The sequence below is a fragment of the Hydra vulgaris genome, chromosome 10 (assembly GCF_038396675.1).
Source record: "Hydra vulgaris chromosome 10, alternate assembly HydraT2T_AEP".
Lineage (NCBI taxonomy): Eukaryota > Metazoa > Cnidaria > Hydrozoa > Anthoathecata > Hydridae > Hydra > Hydra vulgaris.
Genome location: NC_088929.1, coordinates 38,677,501 through 38,700,000, shown reverse-complemented (window position 1 = coordinate 38,700,000; position 22,500 = coordinate 38,677,501). Strand labels below are relative to the sequence as shown.

Below are 22,500 nucleotides of genomic sequence, written 5' to 3'. Positions count from 1 at the left end.
TTTTTTGGTGTTTGTTGGAATTTTATCAGTCAACTTTGGTCAAATATCATGAAAAAAGTTGTTGAGCTTTATAACTATAGCTTCTTTATTATTAATCATTTTCCCATCAGTTAAGAGTTTTTGTGGCAAACTATTGTTTGCACATTTATTTTTACTAATTGTTTTCTTAATCTCTTTCCAAACAATTTTTGTGTGTGTTTCTAACTGTTTGCGTTTTTTTCCACCTTCTTCTCATAATAAACCTTTAAAATTTCGTGTTTTTTTTGTTTTTTAGAGTAATTTTTTCTAATTTTTTAATGTTTTAAATATTTTTCATAAAGTTTTAGTTTCCTCCTTGATGATTTATGCAAACCTTTGGTCATTCTAGGGTTATTAAGTGAGTTAGAATTTATAATTACTTTTTTTAATAATATTTACTTTCTTTTTGTGGTTAACCTAAAGATATAACTTCCTTTTTGTGGTTAACCTAAAGATAATAACTTTCTTTTTGTGGTTAAGCTTTTTAAACCGTCTTTACATAAAAATGTTTAAAAATTTTTACAAAATGGATAATATAACTTAGAACAATAATTTGTGTTTTGTCGGTTAAAATTTCAATTTTTAAAATCTCTTTATTGGCATCAAAAATACTGAGGTCATGCCTGATAAAATATTGCAACTTATTTTAACATAAGAACGCATCCGTCACCTTTACTTATATAAGTTAAAACTTGTCAGTTAAATAATTGGTAAAAGTTTATAAAAATTGTATAACCAAAACTTGATGCATTTCAGATGTAAATTTATAATTTACATCCGAAATACAACAAGTGTTTCCTGGTCCGTTAAAAATAATCAGGGTAATCAAGATCTACAAAAAAAGATACAAAGTTAAGATATATATAACTACCAACCTCTAACAAATCTCTATTTTATCAACATTTTCAATAATCTTAGAAAAAATTACTTACAATAGAATATATAGGGGAAGTAGAAGCATAACCACCCCCGTAAAATTTGAATTAATGTTATATGAAAATAAAAACTATTTTTATATTTATTAAGAAATATACAATATATAATAATATATATTATTATATATTGTTTATTTCTTAATTCATGCGGTTATTGAAATAAACTGTTAAAAATAAACAGATTTTGTTTTTATTTTCACATAACATTAATCCAAACGTTACGGGGGTGGTTATGCTTCTACTTCCCCTATATATTCTATTGTAAGTAATTTTTTCTAAGATTATTGAAAATGTTGATATTATCTTATCATATCATAATATAATAATCACCTAATATATATAACAAGATATCGATTTATACTCTTTGCTTTATATTTCAACCAAAAATTCAATTACAAAAATTAAATAAAAAAATAAAAAATCTAATTTCTAACTTTCCATTTATAGTGAGTCCAAATTGCATTGGCGAGCATATTGGCTCATACACTGTAAAAAATGTCACGCCAAATTGTCTAATAAAACTCCCATGTCACGAAGCCCGATCTTTCACGCGACATTTATAATCGTAGTTGTCGCGCGACATTCAAATATTAAGTTTGGCGTGACATTTATATTTATAGTCGTCACGCGACTGTTTTAAATTAAGTATGGCGTGACATTTAATTTTTAATTTGTCACGCGACATCTAAAACACTATCGTGTCGCATATCGCCAAGCCCGATTTTTCACGCCACATTTAGATAAATTAAATGTGGCGTGAAAAATCGGGCTTGGTGACATTGCGACACGATAGTATTTTAGATGTCGCTTGACAAATTAAAAATTAAATGTCACGCCATACTTAAACAAATAAGAAGACCTAAGAAACGATAAAAACTATATTTTATTTGTTTTAAAAAAAGCCATCAAATATATTTGCTTATATATAAACGAATAAATTTTTCATGGTTCAGTCAATATAAAATGTCAATATACCACGGCAACAGATTTCACAAGATTTTACATTTTTTGAGCCAAAGCTTATTCGTGCAATCAAATGGTAGTTGCAAGACATAATGCTGCAGTAGCCCTAAAACTCCTCCAAACGACCTTGGGTACGATAGGTCCATTATATAATAATATGCCAGAAGTTGAAGGACGTGTAGTGCATCATTATGGCGTTGTCCTAAAGCAATAATATTTACTTCGTCGACAATTTTTACATTTTCGGCTAAGATGAGTCGAGGCCCAGGAAAAAAAAAAATTTATCTTCAGCCTAAACATTTTGTAAAAAAGAAAATCATTATCTTAATCTTTTTATCTTTCTTAATTAATATTATTAAAAAATATATAATTAAAAAAACAAAATTAAACAACTTTTCGTTAAACTTACACCATCAATAACAACTGGGCACAGTACCCCTCTTCTGGTAGTGCTGTTGTGAAATTTAATCAGGGCAGGTGCAATAGGCATACCAGGATACAATTTATCAACGACTTGCATCAGCTTATCTAATGCTGTTTCTCTTTTTATAAAGTTCATTCTTTCGAACTCGTCCATGATCTAAAAATATATGTAGCAGTGCTATATATGTCCTACATTGTAGCACACATATAACAATCAATGATATATGTGACAAAAGTATAGTTATTGTTTTCTTACGATCTCGAGATGGAATAGATGATCTTTGTGCTCTAAATACGGCAGAGAACAGCGCATATTCCTCACTAAACAACGGATGTGTTCTAAATCTGGAACTCTTTGCACCAAAGCACACTAACAAAAAACATTGCAATAACTCTTATAACTAAATTGTTACTGTAATTACTAAAAATATAAAATATATTTTTATTATTATAAAAATATTGATGAAAAATGATATTTAGTTTAAAATTTTATGAAGTATTACTTGTATATCATTATCAAATGAGGCATCATTTATTCCAGAGATATTAGGCATTCTGTTTGCATTCTTAGACTCTGCCAAACTTTTGATTTTTCGCTCACGTCGCTTACGAATTACATTCGAAACAGGCTTTACAACGCCACCCTGAAAAACAAAATGTAAAACTAAAAATCTTGTGTAACACATGAATGTGACATGTATAAAGAATTTTAATTCAAGATTTTTTAAATCTAGATCTTTATCTTGACCTAGATGTTGGATTTAAATTTACCCTATTTAGGATAATGACGTAACTTATGTTTAACTAAACATTTTGAAGAATTTATAGTGAGCCACTGGTTTGTGTGTAAAATATTTTAAAATAAAACATTAAATAATAATTCAAACTTACTGCACCCTCTTCTCCAAAAGTACAGTTTGGATACGACTCTTTCAAAAGGACAGTAACACGACAATAAAACTTCTTTCTAATGGAAGGGGTTCCCTTAGGAAGACACCTTTGGAGATGATGTGCTAATTCACTACCAATATCTTTTAAGGTATGCTTGCGGCAAGGCACCAAACCATTTAAATAATTGGTGCAGTCCATCGAAAAAATAGGTAACTAGTTTTTCCAAAAAATTAAAAATTAAAAAAAATATATATATATATTATATATATATATATATATATATATATATATATATATATATATATATATATATATATATATATATATATATATATATATATATATATATATATATATATATATATATATATATATATATATATTATATATATATATATATATTATATATATATAATAAAAAAAAAATATATATATATATATATATATATATATACATATATATATATGTGTGTGTGTGTGTGTGTGTGTGTGTGTGTGTGTGTGTGTGTGTGTGTGTTATATATATAGGTCAGGTCAGGTTATCCTTACGTCAAGTCAGATTAACCTGCTACTGGTAACATGTAATCCTGTGCAACCTGCTTCATGTTAACGCCAGGAAGGGCATCCAGTTGTAAAACATTGCTTAAACTAAGGGTGGTAGATTAATCGGTATTTTGAATTAATCGAGTAACGATTAAATTTTAACAAATTAATCGATTAATTTAATTTAAATTAATTTAAATTAAATATAATTAATTTAAAGTTATCGATTAAATTAATCAATAACTAGTATTAAAAAATTATATATTATAATATATATATATATATATATATATATATATATATATATATATATACATATATATATATTTACATATATATATATTTATATATATATATATATATATGTATATATATATATACATATACATATATATATATACATATATATATTTATATATATATATATATATATATATACATATATATATATATGTATATATATATATATATATATATATATATATATATATATATATATATATATATATATATATATATATAAACAGTCTATTGTTTAGATACTTTAGCAAGTATATATTCTGCATGCATTAAAACGCTTATATATAAATGAACGAAATAACTACAAATCTTTCTTAAAAAACACCAACAAATATACAAAATATATTCATATTCAAAATATTTATTGTAATTAAGAAACTATGAGACAATGTTTTGACCTAGGCACAACTAATATTGTGCCATCTACAGTAAATTTTGTCAATGGCCACGGAATTTGGAGATTTTCTAAAATAATTGATTTAAACATATTAGCACTTCTAACATGAAAAGCCAGTTTATGAGGTATGTAGCTGTCAATTGTCATGATACAAACTTTTACGCAACTAGGTTGAAGGTCAGTGATCTTATAAAGTTGATAAGAATCATCAATTGTCGAAATAATATCACCAACTTGGCATACAATTGAACTAATAACAATTCTTTTTTTTAAATGTTTAGTCTCTGCCGTAAAAGGATAAGGTATCAGTTGACCATTATCATCAAGGAAGTTTGAAAGTTCCATTGAAGATATTGACAAACTGATTTGGCAATGTTTTTAAAGTTATGTCAGCGTACACTTTTTATTTTATTGTGCTTTGCTTCAAAAGTCATACAAAATTGATTTTTTAGTGGACCAAATTGATGCATTTGTCCAACAAAATTAAGTAAAAAATGATGTTTTGGTATCAGATTATTTGGCCACAATAAAGAAAATGATTTGTTATGCTTTTCAATAAGAGTTTCTAAATCCAAAATAGTTCTATATGTAGTTATCGGTGACAAAGTAAGTTGAAGGATTTGTAAAAGATCAAGACAATTAACATAATGAGGATCATTGGAATTGCTGTATTGTCCAATAAAAAGTGGAATGATACGAGCAAGAATCAAAATTTGAGCAGATGTTTGAGACCCTGAAATATCAAAGGTAGTTGGACAAATATTGGGCTTATCTCTGCCTTCAGAGTATGAATAAGGAAACTGAATAATAAAACTATTAAGTGCAGCTAATGAGTATATACGTTTTTCACAAATATGCAATCGCAGCAGAAGACATAGTTCATGTTCCACTAGTCCTTCAAGCAAAATGTGCATGGGATCGTGTGGTGCATTTTCAATAATATCAAAAGCGGTGATTAATAAAAGTGCACTCTCATAATTTATGCCATAAAATCTTGACCAAAAGAGTTTAGATTTTTTACTTGTCACACTCTTGAGATCTTTGATATGTTGATGGTGGTTTGCTTGAGTACGTAACATACACAAATCTTCTCTGTAAATTGATGACATTTGTATATTTGTGGTAAGACATGTACGACAGCATCTAAATACATTTGGTGCAAAGCTGGTTTTAAATCCACAAATGTGATTTGAAGCTAATGTATCTCCCAAATATATAACAAATTTTAAAAATAGTTTTACACAACCAATCGTTGAATTAAAAGTAACACCATTATTCAAAAGATTACAGGAATTAATAAAATCTTCTAAGTACTGAAAATAAGCTCCTTTTTTATTAGACTTAAATAACTTTACAGGCACAACTGCAAGTGGAAAAACTGATATTAACGTAGATTGCATATATGATGGCAAGGAATGAAATTGAACATAGAAAATAGTTAGTTTATGAAGTTTTCTGTGTTCGCCAATAGGGTTAGCTAATTCTATATCGCCACAATATAAACTAAGAGAAAATTCTAATGGCTTGTGAGTAGAGAAATCTGTACAATATTTTGATTCAGCATCTTTCCTACTTAAAAGCTCTACAAACTCATCAATTTGCAAAAGAAAATTAATAATGTCAAATAGTAAAAAATTATAACCTTTGCCACCAGCAAACAAAACTTCATTTATTTTCAAAATGTCAAACAAATCATTTAAAAATTTTTCTCTTTGATATTTATTACTAAGGATATCCACTTGTAAAAAATACTTGTCAAAAGTATGAAAATGCTCTTCTTTTATTAACTTCCGAATATTAAGTAACATATTGGCGGAAATACTAAATATTGTATTGACAGTTGTTGAAGGCACTCTCAACTGACCACATAGTTTAATTGCTAATGTTGTTTGCGAGTCTATTTTTATCTTTGGAAAAGGTAAAACTGCTTTTTCATTTTTTTTGCAAATGTGCCTTGATACTCCTCTTGTTGATTTAAATGAGGCATTACAAATTTTACAAACAATTTTACATATTGAACTTATACCTAAATGTCTGTCCATACGTGCATTATTTTCTGACATAAATCCACAGCTACATACCTTAACTCCAATTTCTAGAGAAAGTGGAGACTGGACAGTAGCTTGGGCATTCATACTTTGTGGCTGCAAAATAAACGATGATTGTGGCGAGCTTTTACTTGTACCAGGAGAATTTTCTTGGCTATAAATTGGAACAGAGTTTAACATTTGAAGAAATGTCGGTTCGTATGATATTCTTTGGAATGATGGGTCTGATTCTGAAAAACATGAAATATAATTATCATAATTATATTTCATGTTTTTATTAACATAAGATAAGCATAAGGAAATAATAATATTATTAGTTTAGAACAAACTTTTAAAATAATTAGAAAAAATCGGACATAATGATTTTAGACTAATTTATAGTAAATTTTTACCAATAACCTAGACAACGATTTCACATGGATTAGGAAGAGCAACTATAATCTCATCTTCTAACACCATGTCAGAAAACATCAAATCAAAGTCATCTGGCAATACAAATATCTTTGAAGACACTACAACAAAAAATTATTTTTGTATAATTTATGCATAAATTGGGTAAAACTATGACAATTCTATTACAAACTAAGTTTAACTAAACAACATTAGATAGTAATATCATTAGGCATAGAATACAATATTAGTATAAAAATAACAATTAGATTATTTAATAGATAAAATTTTACAAATTGTACTTTAAGCTTAATTTATAATTTTACTTTGAGAATGCTATTGACACAAATTTGGAAAATATATACTAAAAGTAAAATTATTATCTTAAAATTGAAAAAACATGTTCTTAACTGTAATATGTATACTTAAAGGTATTAGCATACGTATCTATTGTAATTATTACTATTGTGTATTGAATTGATTAGTTTATACAATTTGTGAATAACCTTGTCTGTAAAAACATTTAACAGAAAAAAATGGATTCAATGATTGATTAAAAATGCAGCTGGGTTTTCAACCAATTCATTTCTGCCAAATGTAAGTGTTAAATTATGTAAACTCTACAGTTTACTAGTTTAGATAATCTTAAAGAAAAAGACCAAAATAAAAATTAAAAACTAAACCTGTTATCAGTTATATGGAGTTTTAAAAACTAAACCTGTTATCAAGTTATCAGAACAAATTCTAGAATAATTTAAATCGAAATTTAACTTTTCAGGTTTTACTGCAATAAACCATTTACTTTTAGTGCAATAAAAGTAAATATTTTAGTGCAGCAAAAAACAAAAAAGCAGGACTTATATGATATCAAAATTATACAAATAGATAAATTAAATTTATATGACATAACAATAAATGTATTTGAACAATCGTTATTTAAAGTTCTATTTTTTTTAAAAAAAGCTAGTGAGGCCAGGTCACACCGAAACTGTGACACAAATAGCCTAAAAAAGTTTTTTTTAAACAATAACAATTGTAAATAATCGATTGGCAGTCCAATTGCGAATAATAGCAATGTACACAATGTCATTGTGTAAAAATAATCATTATCATAGTGTATACGATTGTACGAGCTTGAAATACTCAATGATGTATTAAGGATAACAATTATAAATTAAGAATAGTTATTCCTAATATATCATTGAAAATACTTATCTCAAAACTATTATTAACTTATTTTACTGTCGTAAGTTATGACAATTTATGTAGAATGTATTTTTAGCTAATATTTTAAACATTAATTTTAAATTTTACCGAGTTTTTACAAAAAAAATTTAACTTTTTATTACACCATTAATGATTAATGGTAATGTAATAAAAAGTAAAACTCGTTGCAAAGTAATATTTACCTTTAGATTTAAGCGTGAACAAATTATCATCTACAGCCAAAACCACTGGCATAAATTTTAATAAATAGGAAATTTAAATTACTTTAGACATTATAGTCACAGAATAACCACAAAAATTAATTAATGTGATATTTCTTTTTTTCTCTGCGGAAATAGTTACGCGACATTTAGCGCGTGGCGCGAAATTTATTCGTATGGCGTGACATTTAAACAATTATACACTCCGTGACATTTATAACTGCTTGTAAACTGTAAATAGTTGCGCGACTTAGATCATTTATGTGTAAAAATTTAAAAGTGGCGTGAAGTTTAAACATTTTGCTGGGACATTTAAGAATTTGGCGTGACATTTTTTACAGTGTAGCTTGATAAGCTAGAACCGATTTTATCAGCCCAGATTCATGTAGAAATGATGCAAAGGAATCAAAACGCATTTTTGCTTTGTCAGGTGGCCTTATGATAACCATTTGTGAAAAAGATGATTGATGCCTAGTAGTCTTGTTTTTAAGTGGAGAACGCTCTTTTAATTTAGTGACTACAGCAATTAAAAAGCTAATGCACTTCTTCTCGAAATTTAATTTTCTTTGATTACCAATAATCTTAGTAACAATAAAACAACTCCAACACCGATTACCACGTCTCTCCAATTGCGTTTTCCATTATGCAGATCTATCTTCCACAACTTTTGTAATGTGTCTGCATTTGTGAAAACTTCTTGTTTAATAAATCTTTCCGTGAAGCATGAAATCAGATGAAATAACTCTTCATAAAGGAAAGAAACTAAATGACTTGGAAATTGCCTAAGAAATTATTTTACTAAATTGGCAACAGATTTAAAAAAAAACAACTGATTTTAGCTTTGATTAGAGGATCTGTTATAGTTTCAATAACATTCTGTGCAGTAATAGTCATCGGAAGTCTTGACCTTTCTAGATAAGTTTTCACATTATTTAAAATTTCAAGAGCTCTCTCTTCAACCGCGGTATTCTCTACCCTCCGCATTATTCAAAATTTTAAAGGAAATTTTACTTCACCACCATTTATTGATAAATATCTGTTCTGCGAGCAGGACTATTTTTAAAAGTCTATATAAAGAACTTAATGCTGAATTAACTTTCCAAACAGCTTCTTTGTGTCCCTTCTGAAATGCCTGATAAACTACATGGAGGCTATATGAGCCATTATTTATTAACTGAATATCAAATTTAGCACAACTACTTTCTTCTAAAGCATCAAAACATTTCTGGCTCACACTGGGTCCATCCATAGAAACTTGAATTAATTTTGGTTACAACATGTCCCCAATCACTGCATTAAAGCTGTCTTTCAGTTTATTAGCAGTTGTATGTCACAAAAAAGCAGATGAAAAGTAACGATTAATAGCTTTATGTTTCTCTTAATCCCAAAAGCGCACACATATATCTATTTGGCTTCACTATATTACACTATTAAGTGTCTTGTCAATAATTATGCAAAAAAAATTACATTTAAAAATATTTTGCAGAAGAACCTCATGGAAGTAGGTGGCAATACCATGAGTTATGTTATAGACAATCTTTGTCTTTCCAAGCTTGTACTGCTTAGCTATTATTTCACTGTCAGGAAACATTTGTTGAAATGTTTTTCCTATATTAGTACAGGACATAAAAGATTCATGGAGGGATACAATTCGTATGACCCAGTTAATTTCTGCATTTGTGACTTCATCTTGTATAGCATAGATATCATCTGTTTTCTGAAAGCTTGCAAGACTTACATCACTCAATAAACATAAACTGTTTTGGAATAATACTGTTCTTAATTGATTTGTATCCTTTACAAGATTTTTTGAAGCTTATTCTTGGGTCGATGTTTACTAAATAAAGGATAGAATGACAACTGATTCTTATACAAATTAACACTATTGACATGCTTTTTACTAATTCTTTCATGACTTTTTATTGTCTGAATCACCATCACGTTTGGCAGACGATCCCATGGCTCAGAGTTAGGTCAAGATTTTCGTTTGCCGTACTTTGTGTCTCAATACAAAATTTAATGCAATTGAGTAAAAATGGCCATCCGTTTACGCCTATTTCACTTACAGTAACCAATGTTGTAAACAACAATAATTTTTTTATTTACCTTAATCAATCTTACAATAATAAATAAAAATTTTATAGATTTAAATAAATACATTCATAAAGATTTAATCAATTTTGCATAGTTAACAAAGTGTTTTAGATTAAATTGTTTACAAAGTGTCTCATTTTGATACAATTCCGCTTGCTTTGACTTTTATTCAGAGTAATTAGACTAGTTTTGTTTGAACGTACCTGTTCAAGCACCCGTGTAAGTTCATAATTGAGTTTTTATTGGATTTTTTAATAAATTTTATTACAATAAAAAGATATTATTTTGCTGACTAGTATCAGCAAAATGTTATGTTTTTCAAAAATTTATACAAATATTTAGATTATTTTTATAATTATATAACTACATTATTTGTGTAAACATTTCACAATAGTGTAAAATAGAATTTTCGTTGTTTACATAAATTAGGAAAACGAGATAGATACCTATCACCAGTAAATATAAACTTAATGTTGGATGAAGTAATACTGAGTTTTATTTTTTACAGTTTACTGAGAAAATCAAAAAATACCCCATATAATGTATATAATTTCTTTTATAGAATTTTGTAGCTGCGTTTTTAGAATTGTAATAATGAGTAAAATTGAGAAAAAAAAACTTATTTCGAAGAAGAACAGTTAAACAAGGACAGTTATCCTTAGTTTGATTTTTGGCTATTTATAACAGCTAGGCTAAATGCATACTTTTCCATAAAGTAATTGATCTTTCAAAGTTGGGTATCCAAGCACTAAAAAGTCATGAGATAAAAAAAGGATTTGTTGAAGAAACTGAGTTCAAAAAAATACTTTTCTTAACTAAAATTATTATAAATTTGTCAATTCTTTTTTAAACACCTATAACTTGGTATCAAAAAATAGGTATTAGAGTGGGCTACAAATTCATGTTGGTTTCTAACCACTGGACGTATCCGGTAGGATATAGGGGGTACCAACACCTACACCGCAAATAAATGCAAGTTTTATTTACAAAAAAGTTTTTTTATGGTAAAATAGTTGATTTTCATATTATTTTTTAGAAGTAGTTATTATTTGCTTCCAGACGACTGCCAAATATGAGACTTAGGGTGGGTGAAAGGGTGTCAGTGGGTGTAAAGGTGTTAACACACCCTATTATTAAAGGGTGTTAACAAACCTTTTAATAAATTGAAAAAATCTTTTTTATGAAATTTTTTTCTTTATTGAAAAAAAAAAAATAGTATCAAATACAAAAACTTTATTTTACTACTACAAGCGATACACACATTGATTCAGTGAAATAGGATGTGCCACCACATCCCTCCAACCTAAAAGTAGAATCAAATTTTTATATGCAATTTAAAAAAAGATATAAATTGCTATTATATAAAACAAAACAAAATAACATTAACAAAATTACATTATGCATCAGAGGACCCATTCTTTCTGTAAAAAGAGTGTTTAAATCCCCCCTCCCAACCTAAAAATAATATTTTTAAATTAAATTATTTTGAACTAAACCAATTATTAATTTTTGTCTTGGCTTTTAGTAAATTATTAAAATTTTAAATTCCATCAATGAAACAAAATAATAATCATTTTTAACGATAGACACAACAAGAATGTAAGCTAGAGCCGTCTATCAAAAAAACTGCAAAAAAAGTCACACTACTTGTGGTACTTTTTTTGCAAGTCACATCACTTACTGTACCTTTTTTCAAGTCACACTACTTGCTGTACTCTTTTTGCAAGTCACACCACTTGAAGTAATTAATTTATACATATATTGATAACTTTAATACATATATTTATAATACATAAATCACATAAGTAATATTATTACAAATTGTTACATATTCACTTAAAGAAAATGTTGTGACACAGCTTACTCCAAACAACAATTTTGGTTTTTACTATCACATAAATAACATCAAACCACATAATAAAATAGCCAAATTACGAAAAATTTAACTCTCTTACAATTTTTTTTATGAGATGGTCAACAGCTTCTGAATAAGATTCATCCTTTTTCCAGTAAGAAATGATATAAATTCTGTCTTCTTTTCTCTTATTAACTTTTTCTACTTGCCCATCATACATGACAGATCTATATCAAATCATTCATGGCAGAGTTCTCTCCTAACAATTCTTTCATAAATTACATCATATAAGTCATCAAGTTGTTTAATAGATAAATGCTTATAAATTTTTCATATCATTAAAAGATAGAGTACGCGCTCTCACTCCAGCTTTCTTTTTTCTTTTTTATCCATTTTTTGGCTTTTGCGTGTCTGTCTTTTTGAAATCTCTGCTCTTAATGCAGTGTGTTTCAGTTGATTGTTTATTCTTTTTGAACAAGCTGCTTGCATTGACCACTTAATTATATTTTCCCTAGATGATTGGTCAAGACTATCTAGTCTCCTCCTTAAATGTCTCTGTAACAGAAAGTAAGAAATATCACTCATATTGACGGTTCAGAATATCTACCACCACAATAAGACAAGCCAAAATCATGTTGATAACCTGCTCATCGATGAAGCATAAATTTTTGACAGGTTCTAAGACATTTGATTTAATGGGATTTCCGAAAAAATCCTTTGTACCGTTTATCAGTACACCTGGATTAGATTGGCAATTTTTAATTGTTTGCAAAACATTTTTAACTACTTGGATACCTGCAATATGATCAAAACTTGCTTTTTCAGCTGGTACATAAAAATTTTTCATCCAGGGTCTAGTAATAAGTTTTCCAAATATTGGTAGCACACACATTTGTTTTATGGCAGTTGTATTACAAAATGCTGATCGAAGAACTGTTTGTAAAGTGCTATACTTCACTGTTCCGACGGTCAGATATTGCTTAAAAGCATTGTAGTGTATCATAAAGATGAAACAAGTACGGAAAAGTATATGAAGACGATTGCCACGATATCTTGGAATTATACCTTGTGGCAATTTATTAGTCTAAAAAATTTACAAATCCTTCCGGATCACCTTTGCTCTCTTTAAATCTCATTTTGTTCATTCAGATATACTGCCTAGTTCATGAGCCAATTAGTCAATAGTGGTTTTTGGAATGCACAAGTCTCATTGCAAAATGAAATAAAATGTTTAGAGTCTCTTTTAAAGTTGCAAACCCATTTCTTTGCCTTATTAACAAGGGTCTGAATATTTTTGCTAATGCTGAAGCCAAAATACTCTTTGACTTGTTTGACAGTTTCAATAAACAACTCACTGTTTAAAGTAAAACAAAAAAGTATATGTCCTACTCTACACTGATTGTTTGTTTTGCAATGTAATTCAGAGTTAGTGAACAAAAATTTTTTAAACTTGCCACGAAATATACGTAAATTTCTTTTTGGGCCCATATTATCTTTAAAAGTATACCAACTTAGTCAATTGGGTAAATACTATGCAATAGGAGAGCTACTATAATAAGAAAATATAAATAGTAAACAGAAAAAGTAAGTGCAAACAATAGCATAAATACCTTCTACAACCAATGCTAAGTACAATGCTAATGTTTTTAATTTCAGTAAAACCAATTTTAATCTTAATAACTGCAATTTAAAAAAAAAAAAATTTATAAAAATTGGTTAAAGAAGTATTAAAAATTGCAAATTAACTGTTTTAATTGAAAAATTGTAAATCAATAACAAATTAAAAAAGAAATGAAAATACATAATGAAAAAAAATTTTTTTTAATACAATTATGAAGCAATGAAACAAATAAACTTTTCAAGTTTAAATAAATGAAATCAAAGTCATAACTGAATAATAATAAATAATTTAATTGAAGATAAAAATTTTAAGAATTTTATATACAGTTTAACTGTAATTAAAAATATTATAGTTTTATAATTGAACTCTTAACAAAAAAACTTATAAAAATTAAAACTAGCTAAATCATTTATATGAATCGTATTTAACATGATTCAAATAAATTACCATTCAACAAAAAGTAGAGTCATAATATCATTTATTAAAATGATTTAAATAATTGATTTAGGAGAACTTTTGGTTACCATAAGAGGATTATTAAGGAAAACTTTTGATTACCACAAGCATTTTTATTTTTTCATTTTTATTCATTTTTATTCATTTTTCTTTTTAGTTAAATCTGAATCAATTATTATAATTTTAAAAGCAGATTGAATTTCCTCTTCATTCGCCCCCTCCCCATGTCTCAAAACAAAAGCGAAAAATCAAAATTTAAGTACCAAAAGTGCTGCACAAAATAGAGTATGTGCAAGTGGTAGCAGAAAATCTTTTTATAAAGTGTTAAAGTAATAAAGTATGCATTTAAATTAATTTCATCTTAGCGTATAATAACGTGTGGTAAATCTATTGCAGTAAAGTTTTTTTACATAAAAAATTGTAAAAATTATGTCCTAATAATGTAAAAAAACCTGCTAAAAAATTAAAAAATCTCTGTTTTTTAAAATAGTTATAAGTATATTTTCCAAGAGACAACTGCCAAATACGACACATAAATTGGGTAATACCAATTATTATATGTTTTTTAATACGCGTTACGACATTTTGATAATTTACATTACCATCTGTCTTGAATTAATGCCATTAATTAATGTGTTAATAATTGAATTAATTAATAATAATTTGTCTGTATTTTTGTTTTAACAAAAATACAGACAATCAAACCAATTGTAGTGTCAATGACTCAATCATTTCTTCTCATAGCTCAAAACATGCCTTATCAGATCCATCTGAAAAAAATCTTCAATCCAACACAGAGATATCAGAAGTGGTATGTGCCGATTGCTATGATTTGTGCAAAGCTATCGAGATGATCAAAGAACTAACAATTCAAAATTCTGACGATGCTGATTCTATTTATGATTTGGAAATTGCTGTAAAGGATGTATTCAACTACATAAAACACCTGATGAGAGATTCTCAACAGAAAAAGGCAAAAATTGAAGCTTTTAAGCAATTAAACGATGAAACTGCTTTCTGGCTTAAAGATTTTTGTCAAAAAATTCTTCCGGTTCGATACAGAGAGGGCCAAAGAGAGTATTTTGGCAAGAAAGGAATGAGTTTACATGTGGATATATTCTTCATAAAAATAGCAGGAAAGTTATTCAAACGTGTTTACTTTACTTCAATGCATAGGTGTGATCAGGGAATAGGTGATGTTGTTTCGTTAGCCACTGCAGTTTTAGACCAATTCAGAATTGATCAACCGCATATCTTATATATAACCGCCAATCTTGCAAAAGAAATTTGTCTTGTATGGAAAGTGAATGATTGGGTTGCTGTTGCATATGAAAAACAATGGAATATTGGATATATTGTGGAGGTAATATTATTCAAAGTATATATTAGTTTCAAGTTTTTATTTTGTTTTACAAAACAGTGCTCTAAAATAAAAGGAATATAAATAAAATGTAAAAATAATTTCAGAATGACATTATATAAGACTTTACAAGTTTTATTGAATGTAAGCAAAATTAAACAAATCATAAACTCTTTATTATATTATTTTAAATGTTGCGCTAATACTTTTAGGTATCTATAACTGGGATCAGAGTTAATTGTATGATTAACGGGCAAGAGAAGAATACTTTTCGCTGGCCAGTTACTACCGAGGAGATAAATAACCAAACTGATAAAATTATCTGTTTAGTAAATGCTCCTTTTCTAATCAGTGGTTGTGGCGATTATTCATTATCCGAAGAAGACTATAATACAGTCATATCATTATTCTTAGAGAAACTTACTGCAGCAGAGTAGAAATTATGTGTGATGTGGTGGATAATGTGTGTAAATGACTCTATTAATAAATGAAAAACTAATTTTTAAATGGAAAAACATTTAAATGTTTGATTTATGTTTTATTTAATTAGCAATATAGATATCTTGATGTTAGATTTTTGTTCAGTTTTTAATTCATGTTATATCATGCGTGTGACAAAATCACACGAATTTTTTTTATTATTATGTTAGGACCTTTTTGTATTGACAGTTGGATATGTTTACATTTTTACAAAACTAAGCGCCTCTGCCGTAATGGTTCATTTTGTAAGTATACTAAAACATTTTTTTCCAATTTCAAGCCTTAATATATTAATAGGCCTTAGGTATCACATAACTTTCTTTGCATTTTTAGACTCAATACCTTTGATAATTTCAAATCCTAAAAGAAAAATTGTGTGCAACACTTCGCCGCTAGAATTAACTCCGATTAAAAGTTGACAAAACTGATTGATTTTGTACTTTTGAACTATGATAATTAGCCAACCGCACAGTGTCACGCAACTTTTTTATATTTTTTGGAGAGAGCTTTTGGATTACGTCTGATATTAACTACAAAAGCTATGTGCAACTTTTTGCCTTGCCAAAAAAATGGGTTCAAAGGTGGCAAAAACTAAATTTCTAAAAATTTTTAAAAAAATCTCAAAAATTTAAGCCCAGATTCCGAGTGAACGAAACATTTTTGAAAATTTTTTTTTTCCTCAACAGGTTTTCTCTATATTCTGATCAATATATAAAAAATTCAAGCAATTTGGAGGAGGTCACTTACACAGTTTCAGGAATTTGCCTGATTCTTAGAAAAAACGGCTCTTAAATCTTGATTGTTAAAAACGGGCAAAAATACACATATTTCATGTTTTTAATTTGATGTTTATAAAATATTGAACAGTAAACTTATAATCAAAATTTATAATGCTGACTTATGCTGTTATTGGTTGTAATAGTAATGCAAAATCAGGATCTCATGTATTCTTTAACAAATTTTCATATCTGACACAACTGTCAACTATATTGTTTAGTGTATTCTTGTACTTTTATTTTGTAACCTTAACAGGTTGTAATTGGTATGGAGTTGCCGACATTTTAAATGTTTTGTTATCAAATGCAAAATTTAATGGTATTTCCTTTTTATCCATATCCAATTTAGCAAATTTAGCAATTTAAATGAAATCAGCATAATTAAAAAAATTTTATAATAAAAAAATTTAACACTTCATCAAATGTCTCTAATTAATACTGCCAGTTAATGAAAGTAATTGTTAATAAATACTTTTTTTCAACGAGAGAACAAAAAATGTTATAGCGTAAAAATGACCAGAGAAGTTAAAAAAGTTTCTATTATTTAAACGATAATAAGTAAAAAAATAAGTAAGATTCAGAATATATAATACAGCGCTTTTAATTTTTAGAATTAAGCTCGCTTCAAAGGAATTACTGAATTACTGTAGATTGCGACATAAAATTTAAAGACTCCAATTTTTGGAGTAAGGTGGAGAAGGCGAGATTTGACTAAAATGACAAGATAAGTTTTTCTTGGTATGCATTTATTATTTATTTTCAATCAAAAAAACTTGATTCAAACCTTTTTTTTAACATTATCTTTAATATGAACACAACATGAGTTGGGAGTTTGGGATCCCTTTAACAATATAAAACAGTTTCGAAGTGAATGTGTTTTATTTTTCACAAAAACCATGGAAAGTTAGCTAAAATGCATCCCACTAAACTGCAATCATAGCGAATCCAAGTTATTTTGAACCAATCGAACTCAAAACATTAACAATTGAATCTAATCAAAATAATCTAAAAAGGTTGTTACATTATCTTGGCAACTTAAAAATTATATCTGCAACACAAAGTGATAATGTCATGCCTCAGTATTTATTACTTTTAAGAAATGACATGAAAATAAATATAGAAAAATTACTTAGCTTTGATAAAAAAAACCAGTCATGGTTTTTTTAGATATCTTTTATTTTTATCGACTGGATATAGCCAAACATAATGAACTTTCTTATATTATCAAATTGATTTTAGCGGTTAGTCATGATCAAGCTTTTGTAGAAAGGGGTTTCAGCATAAACAAAACAATTCTAAATGAAAATATTCATTCTAACTCAATAGTCTCCCATTGCATTATAAAAGATCATATGAATTCTCAAAATATTCAAGTTTACACTATTAATATCACAAATGCATCAATGTTATCAATTAAGTCAGCCAGACAAAACGGGTATGCGAAAGTTATCGGACAAAATAAAAACGTCAATAACTTATTTATAAATAAAAAAACAAACTACTATTATGTTTTTTTTAAATAAAGCATTTATCTTTTAATAAAAATATATTATTTTTTATATGAAAAAACACCACCATCTGCAATTGATCTCAATTTTGTCCTGACGCCTTTCATATGCGACTGTAAAAAGTTTAAATCAATTTCTTGTAGTTTTAGTTTAATGCAATCAATCAGAACTTGCTCTGTTGAAGCTTGCCAATCTCCCTCGTAAACCTTCTGTGCCAAATGTCCCCAAAAATTTTCAATTGGTCGTGCTTGAGGCACATTTGGGGGATTGAATTCTTTATCAACGTAATAGACATATTGGTCCATCCAATTTAGAGAATCTTTAGAATAATGAGAACTTGCTAAATCTGGCCAAAATAAATAGTTAAAGTCTCCATGATACTTGTGAATAAATGGAAGAAGTCGTTTTTCTAAACATTCATTAATATAGATTGATGAATTGATCGCTACAGCCTTGGAAGTGCGAAACAATGGCTCGGACATACCACGGTCAGATATGGCTATCCACATTAGAAATTTTTTCGGAAATTTCTCTTTTCCTATAAAACGAACACTTTCTGGGCATGTCTTTTTGTTGTTTGTGTAGTATCCAGAATTTCCAGGCATGTTGTCTCCTGCAAAACAAAAGTATTTTTTGTCATCGATGACTAGAAGCGATTTTGTGTTATAGAGTTGGTTAACTAGTTTCCTGCTTCTTTTCTTTGTCTTTATTTGTTGTTCTATAGTGTATTTTGGAGTCTTTTCACATTTTCTATATTTAATATTCATTTTTTTTAACTGAGGACCAATTGTCGATTGGTTTACACCGAATTTAATACCTATTTTTCTCTGACTGACCCCTTTTCGATTGTTGACAAGTCTCGTTAATTCGGCTTTCTTTTCTCTAGTCCAGGATGTCGGACGACCAGGGTGCTTTCTATCAGAAAACGATTGAACAGTTTCAAGTCTTTTTAGATTATCATATATTGTACTTCGAGCAAATCCTTCCTTTTCAAAATGATTTACGATTTTTTTTTTTTCCATGCTTTATATAAGGTTACTTTCTATATATATATATATATATATATATATATATATATATATATATATATATATATATATATATATATATATATATATATATATATATATATATATATATGTTTGTGTGCCACAAAATTTGAAATCAATTTTTGAAAGCTTTTTTCTCAACCAATTTTGCTCAAATTTTGCACACTTAATCATTTTCGATGACAATACAAGGAAATGGAAAAATTTGTCCAAAAAAAGTTAATTAAGTTAACAAAAATTTAATTTGTATTTCCCCATACATTTTATTTATTTGATATGAATTGCGTATTACGTCACAAAAATCATTGATTTGCAAATTATTTGCAGTTTTGAAGACATTAAAGCGCAGCGATTCAAAACCTATTGTTTTTTAAGTCTTAATTTAAAAAAAAAAAATTTAGTAAAAACAGTAATTTTTAAATTTAAAAAAAAAAAAAAACAGTAATTTTTCCTTCTACAAAAGATAACAAAAAAAGAATTTCTAGGCCCAATAGAATTCTGCTTGCATAAAGCATGGATTTGAAAAAAGAATTTTTTTTTGATTTACTAGTTATATATTAGGTTTATTTACAAAAAACATTATTCGCTTTCGAAAAGATTCTCGTTCAGCTGCATTTAACCTCATTTTAAATAATTGTGTTTCAAATAATAAAGTTTATATTTTATAGAACGTTTATGCCTGCGCATAAAACCACAAAAACAAATTATTATGCTCAAATAATGAAATTAGGATTTGTCTGATAACTTCCGCATCACCCGTTAGTACCAAATCAGTTTAGAAGAAGAGTAGAATTTAAAGAAAGAGTGTACCAGAGGATCTTAATTTATTAAAAATGTACGATATGCACATGGAGTGCTTCCCACAAAATAAAGTTTGTCAAGAAAACTACAGGTACTTTAATAATGTTTGATTATTTAAGAATATTATTGGATATTATCTAATTTTATACTTTCTTTTTTGTACCTCGAAAATATTTTTAGAAAAACTTAACAAGAGTCGTCAAGAAAGAAGAGGTGTTTTATGCCAGAAAGAAAAAAGCGTGCTGTAATGCAAAAACTGGCCATGCAACTCTTGCATTTGATTTTGCTAAAAATATGAATTGTCCTAATGTTTCTTTAAATGAAATTTATTATTAAATAAAGTGTATATTAAATGTGTACTTTTTAAGTACACATTTAATATACACTGCTTAGGATCAAATAATGCTCACTTATTTTGTTGCGATGAAACTTACCGTAAAAAAGGAGCAGGCGATGTAGCAAGCATGCTGGAGCACTATTTTGAATACATTTATCTAAAGACGTATCACATTTGCAGCTTTTTTGTGATTCATGTGCTGGGCAAAATAAGAATTAGACTATTATAAGTTTTTTACACTCTAATGTAGTGATTAAGAAACGATTTTAACAAATTATACTATCTTTCCCGATATGGGGCCACAGCTACATGGAGTGTGACTGTGATAGTATATTAGTTTTTTTGAACATATGAAACCATTTTACTAAGGCAAATGTCCCATACCAACTATTCATAAAAAGCTTTTGGAAAAAAGTATTGACTATCACAAAGCCCCTTACATGCTTGTACAATGAGAGACTGCGGATCAGCTGTGCAAAGTATGGTGACCTTCAAGTTTTAAGACATTTTTGCATGCCTGAGGCCCAGCAGTATTTTAATGATATGTGTCGCAAAGGTCAGTTAAGCGATGATGAATCAGTATCAGAGTTTTCTCAACTTGAGTGTATTTAAATTAAAAAAACAGATATTGAATAAAGGAAAAAAGGAAATTTATTTTGAATTCTTAATAAATAATGTTTAAAAAAAAATGCTATTAAAAATAGTTGTATCATAAAATATTATTGCGTTTAGATTTAAAAATAAGTTCATTTCCACTTTAAAAAAAAATAAGAAAAGTACATATGGGGTAAGCAAAAAAATCAATTTAGAAGTGAAATTTTTTTGAGGTTTAGATTTCTAAAGTTTAGAAATGTAAACCTCAAAAAAATTTTACTTCTAATCTGATTTTTTTACTTACCCCATACTTTTCTTATTTTTTTAAAGTTGAAATTAACTTATTTTTGTTAACCTAAAAGTCAAAGATTAGAAGGCCATTAGAACCATTAAAAGGGTTGAGGATTAAAAAGGCCATTAAAAGGGTTGAGGATTAAAAAGTTTAATAATTTATTGTTTTTAACAAAGTATATTCAATTTATGTTTAACAAAGTGAAGCATTAAAATTACAATATTTGCATGTGATTTGAATTTCTTTATTATTATAGAAAATAATGTAATATATTAGTATTTTATTCAATATATTTTAGTATTTCAGTATTTTATTTATTAACTTAAAGACTTCTTTAAACAATATTATGTATATCATTTTCAGTTTAAAATAAAACAGAAATTAATCATCAACCTACATCAGCGTACATCTCAAAAGAAGGTAATGAAAAACTACTTGTTTTATCTTCATCTTCAATTAGCTTTGTAAAGTCTAAATGTGATGTGAGAAAGAATTTTTAGTGAAATGAACAGTATATGTGCTGGAATTAAAATACTTCGTGTTCAATGCTATTATATATATATTCATATATAGCACATAAATTAAATAATTTCAAATTTTGAAAACGTTGAAGGTCCTTACATAGTACCATTATAATTCATTGAAGTTAATTAACATATGGAAAAAATATGATTTTCCATTATCTCAAAGATAAAATAAAAGTTTAATGTGAATTTAAATTTTTGACGAATATTACAAGTGCTGAAATACTATAAAGTGTATAGCTTTCAAATATGCTAGAAGTTATAGAAAGTATATTTAAATTATTTGGTTTATAAGAGTTTGATCAACTTCTACTCGGTTAAATGGTCAATTGATGATTATGAAAAGAGCTTTAATATATGCAGTTGTACGATTTGTCTGTGACTTTATTTAAAGATTGTAAGAAGAAGGATAGTGAGC

The 22,500-nt window shown here is 27.5% G+C and overlaps 2 protein-coding genes and 1 long non-coding RNA gene across 3 annotated transcripts; all 3 read right to left on the bottom strand.

Annotated features, from left to right (window-relative positions):
* Window positions 1-1,858: 1,858 nt before the first annotated feature.
* LOC136086589 (uncharacterized) lies at window positions 1,859-2,739 on the bottom strand. The gene is made up of 3 exons (XR_010641449.1): window positions 2,596-2,739; window positions 2,326-2,496; window positions 1,859-2,208 (listed from the first exon to the last, which is right to left on the bottom strand). It is a non-coding gene; the product is annotated as an uncharacterized LOC136086589 (long non-coding RNA).
* A 1,619-nt stretch (window positions 2,740-4,358) lies between these two features.
* LOC136085946 (uncharacterized) lies at window positions 4,359-7,048 on the bottom strand. Its single transcript, XM_065807969.1, has 2 exons — window positions 6,911-7,048; window positions 4,359-6,748 (listed from the first exon to the last, which is right to left on the bottom strand). Exon 2 carries the CDS (start codon window positions 6,696-6,698, stop codon window positions 4,860-4,862), a length of 1,839 nt encoding a protein of 612 aa, XP_065664041.1. The 5' UTR covers window positions 6,699-6,748; window positions 6,911-7,048; the 3' UTR covers window positions 4,359-4,859.
* An 11,478-nt stretch (window positions 7,049-18,526) lies between these two features.
* Window positions 18,527-19,507, bottom strand: LOC136086330 (uncharacterized). The gene has a single exon (XM_065808624.1). The coding sequence runs from the start codon at window positions 19,505-19,507 to the stop codon at window positions 18,527-18,529; it is 981 nt and encodes a 326-aa protein (XP_065664696.1).
* Window positions 19,508-22,500: the final 2,993 nt, after the last annotated feature.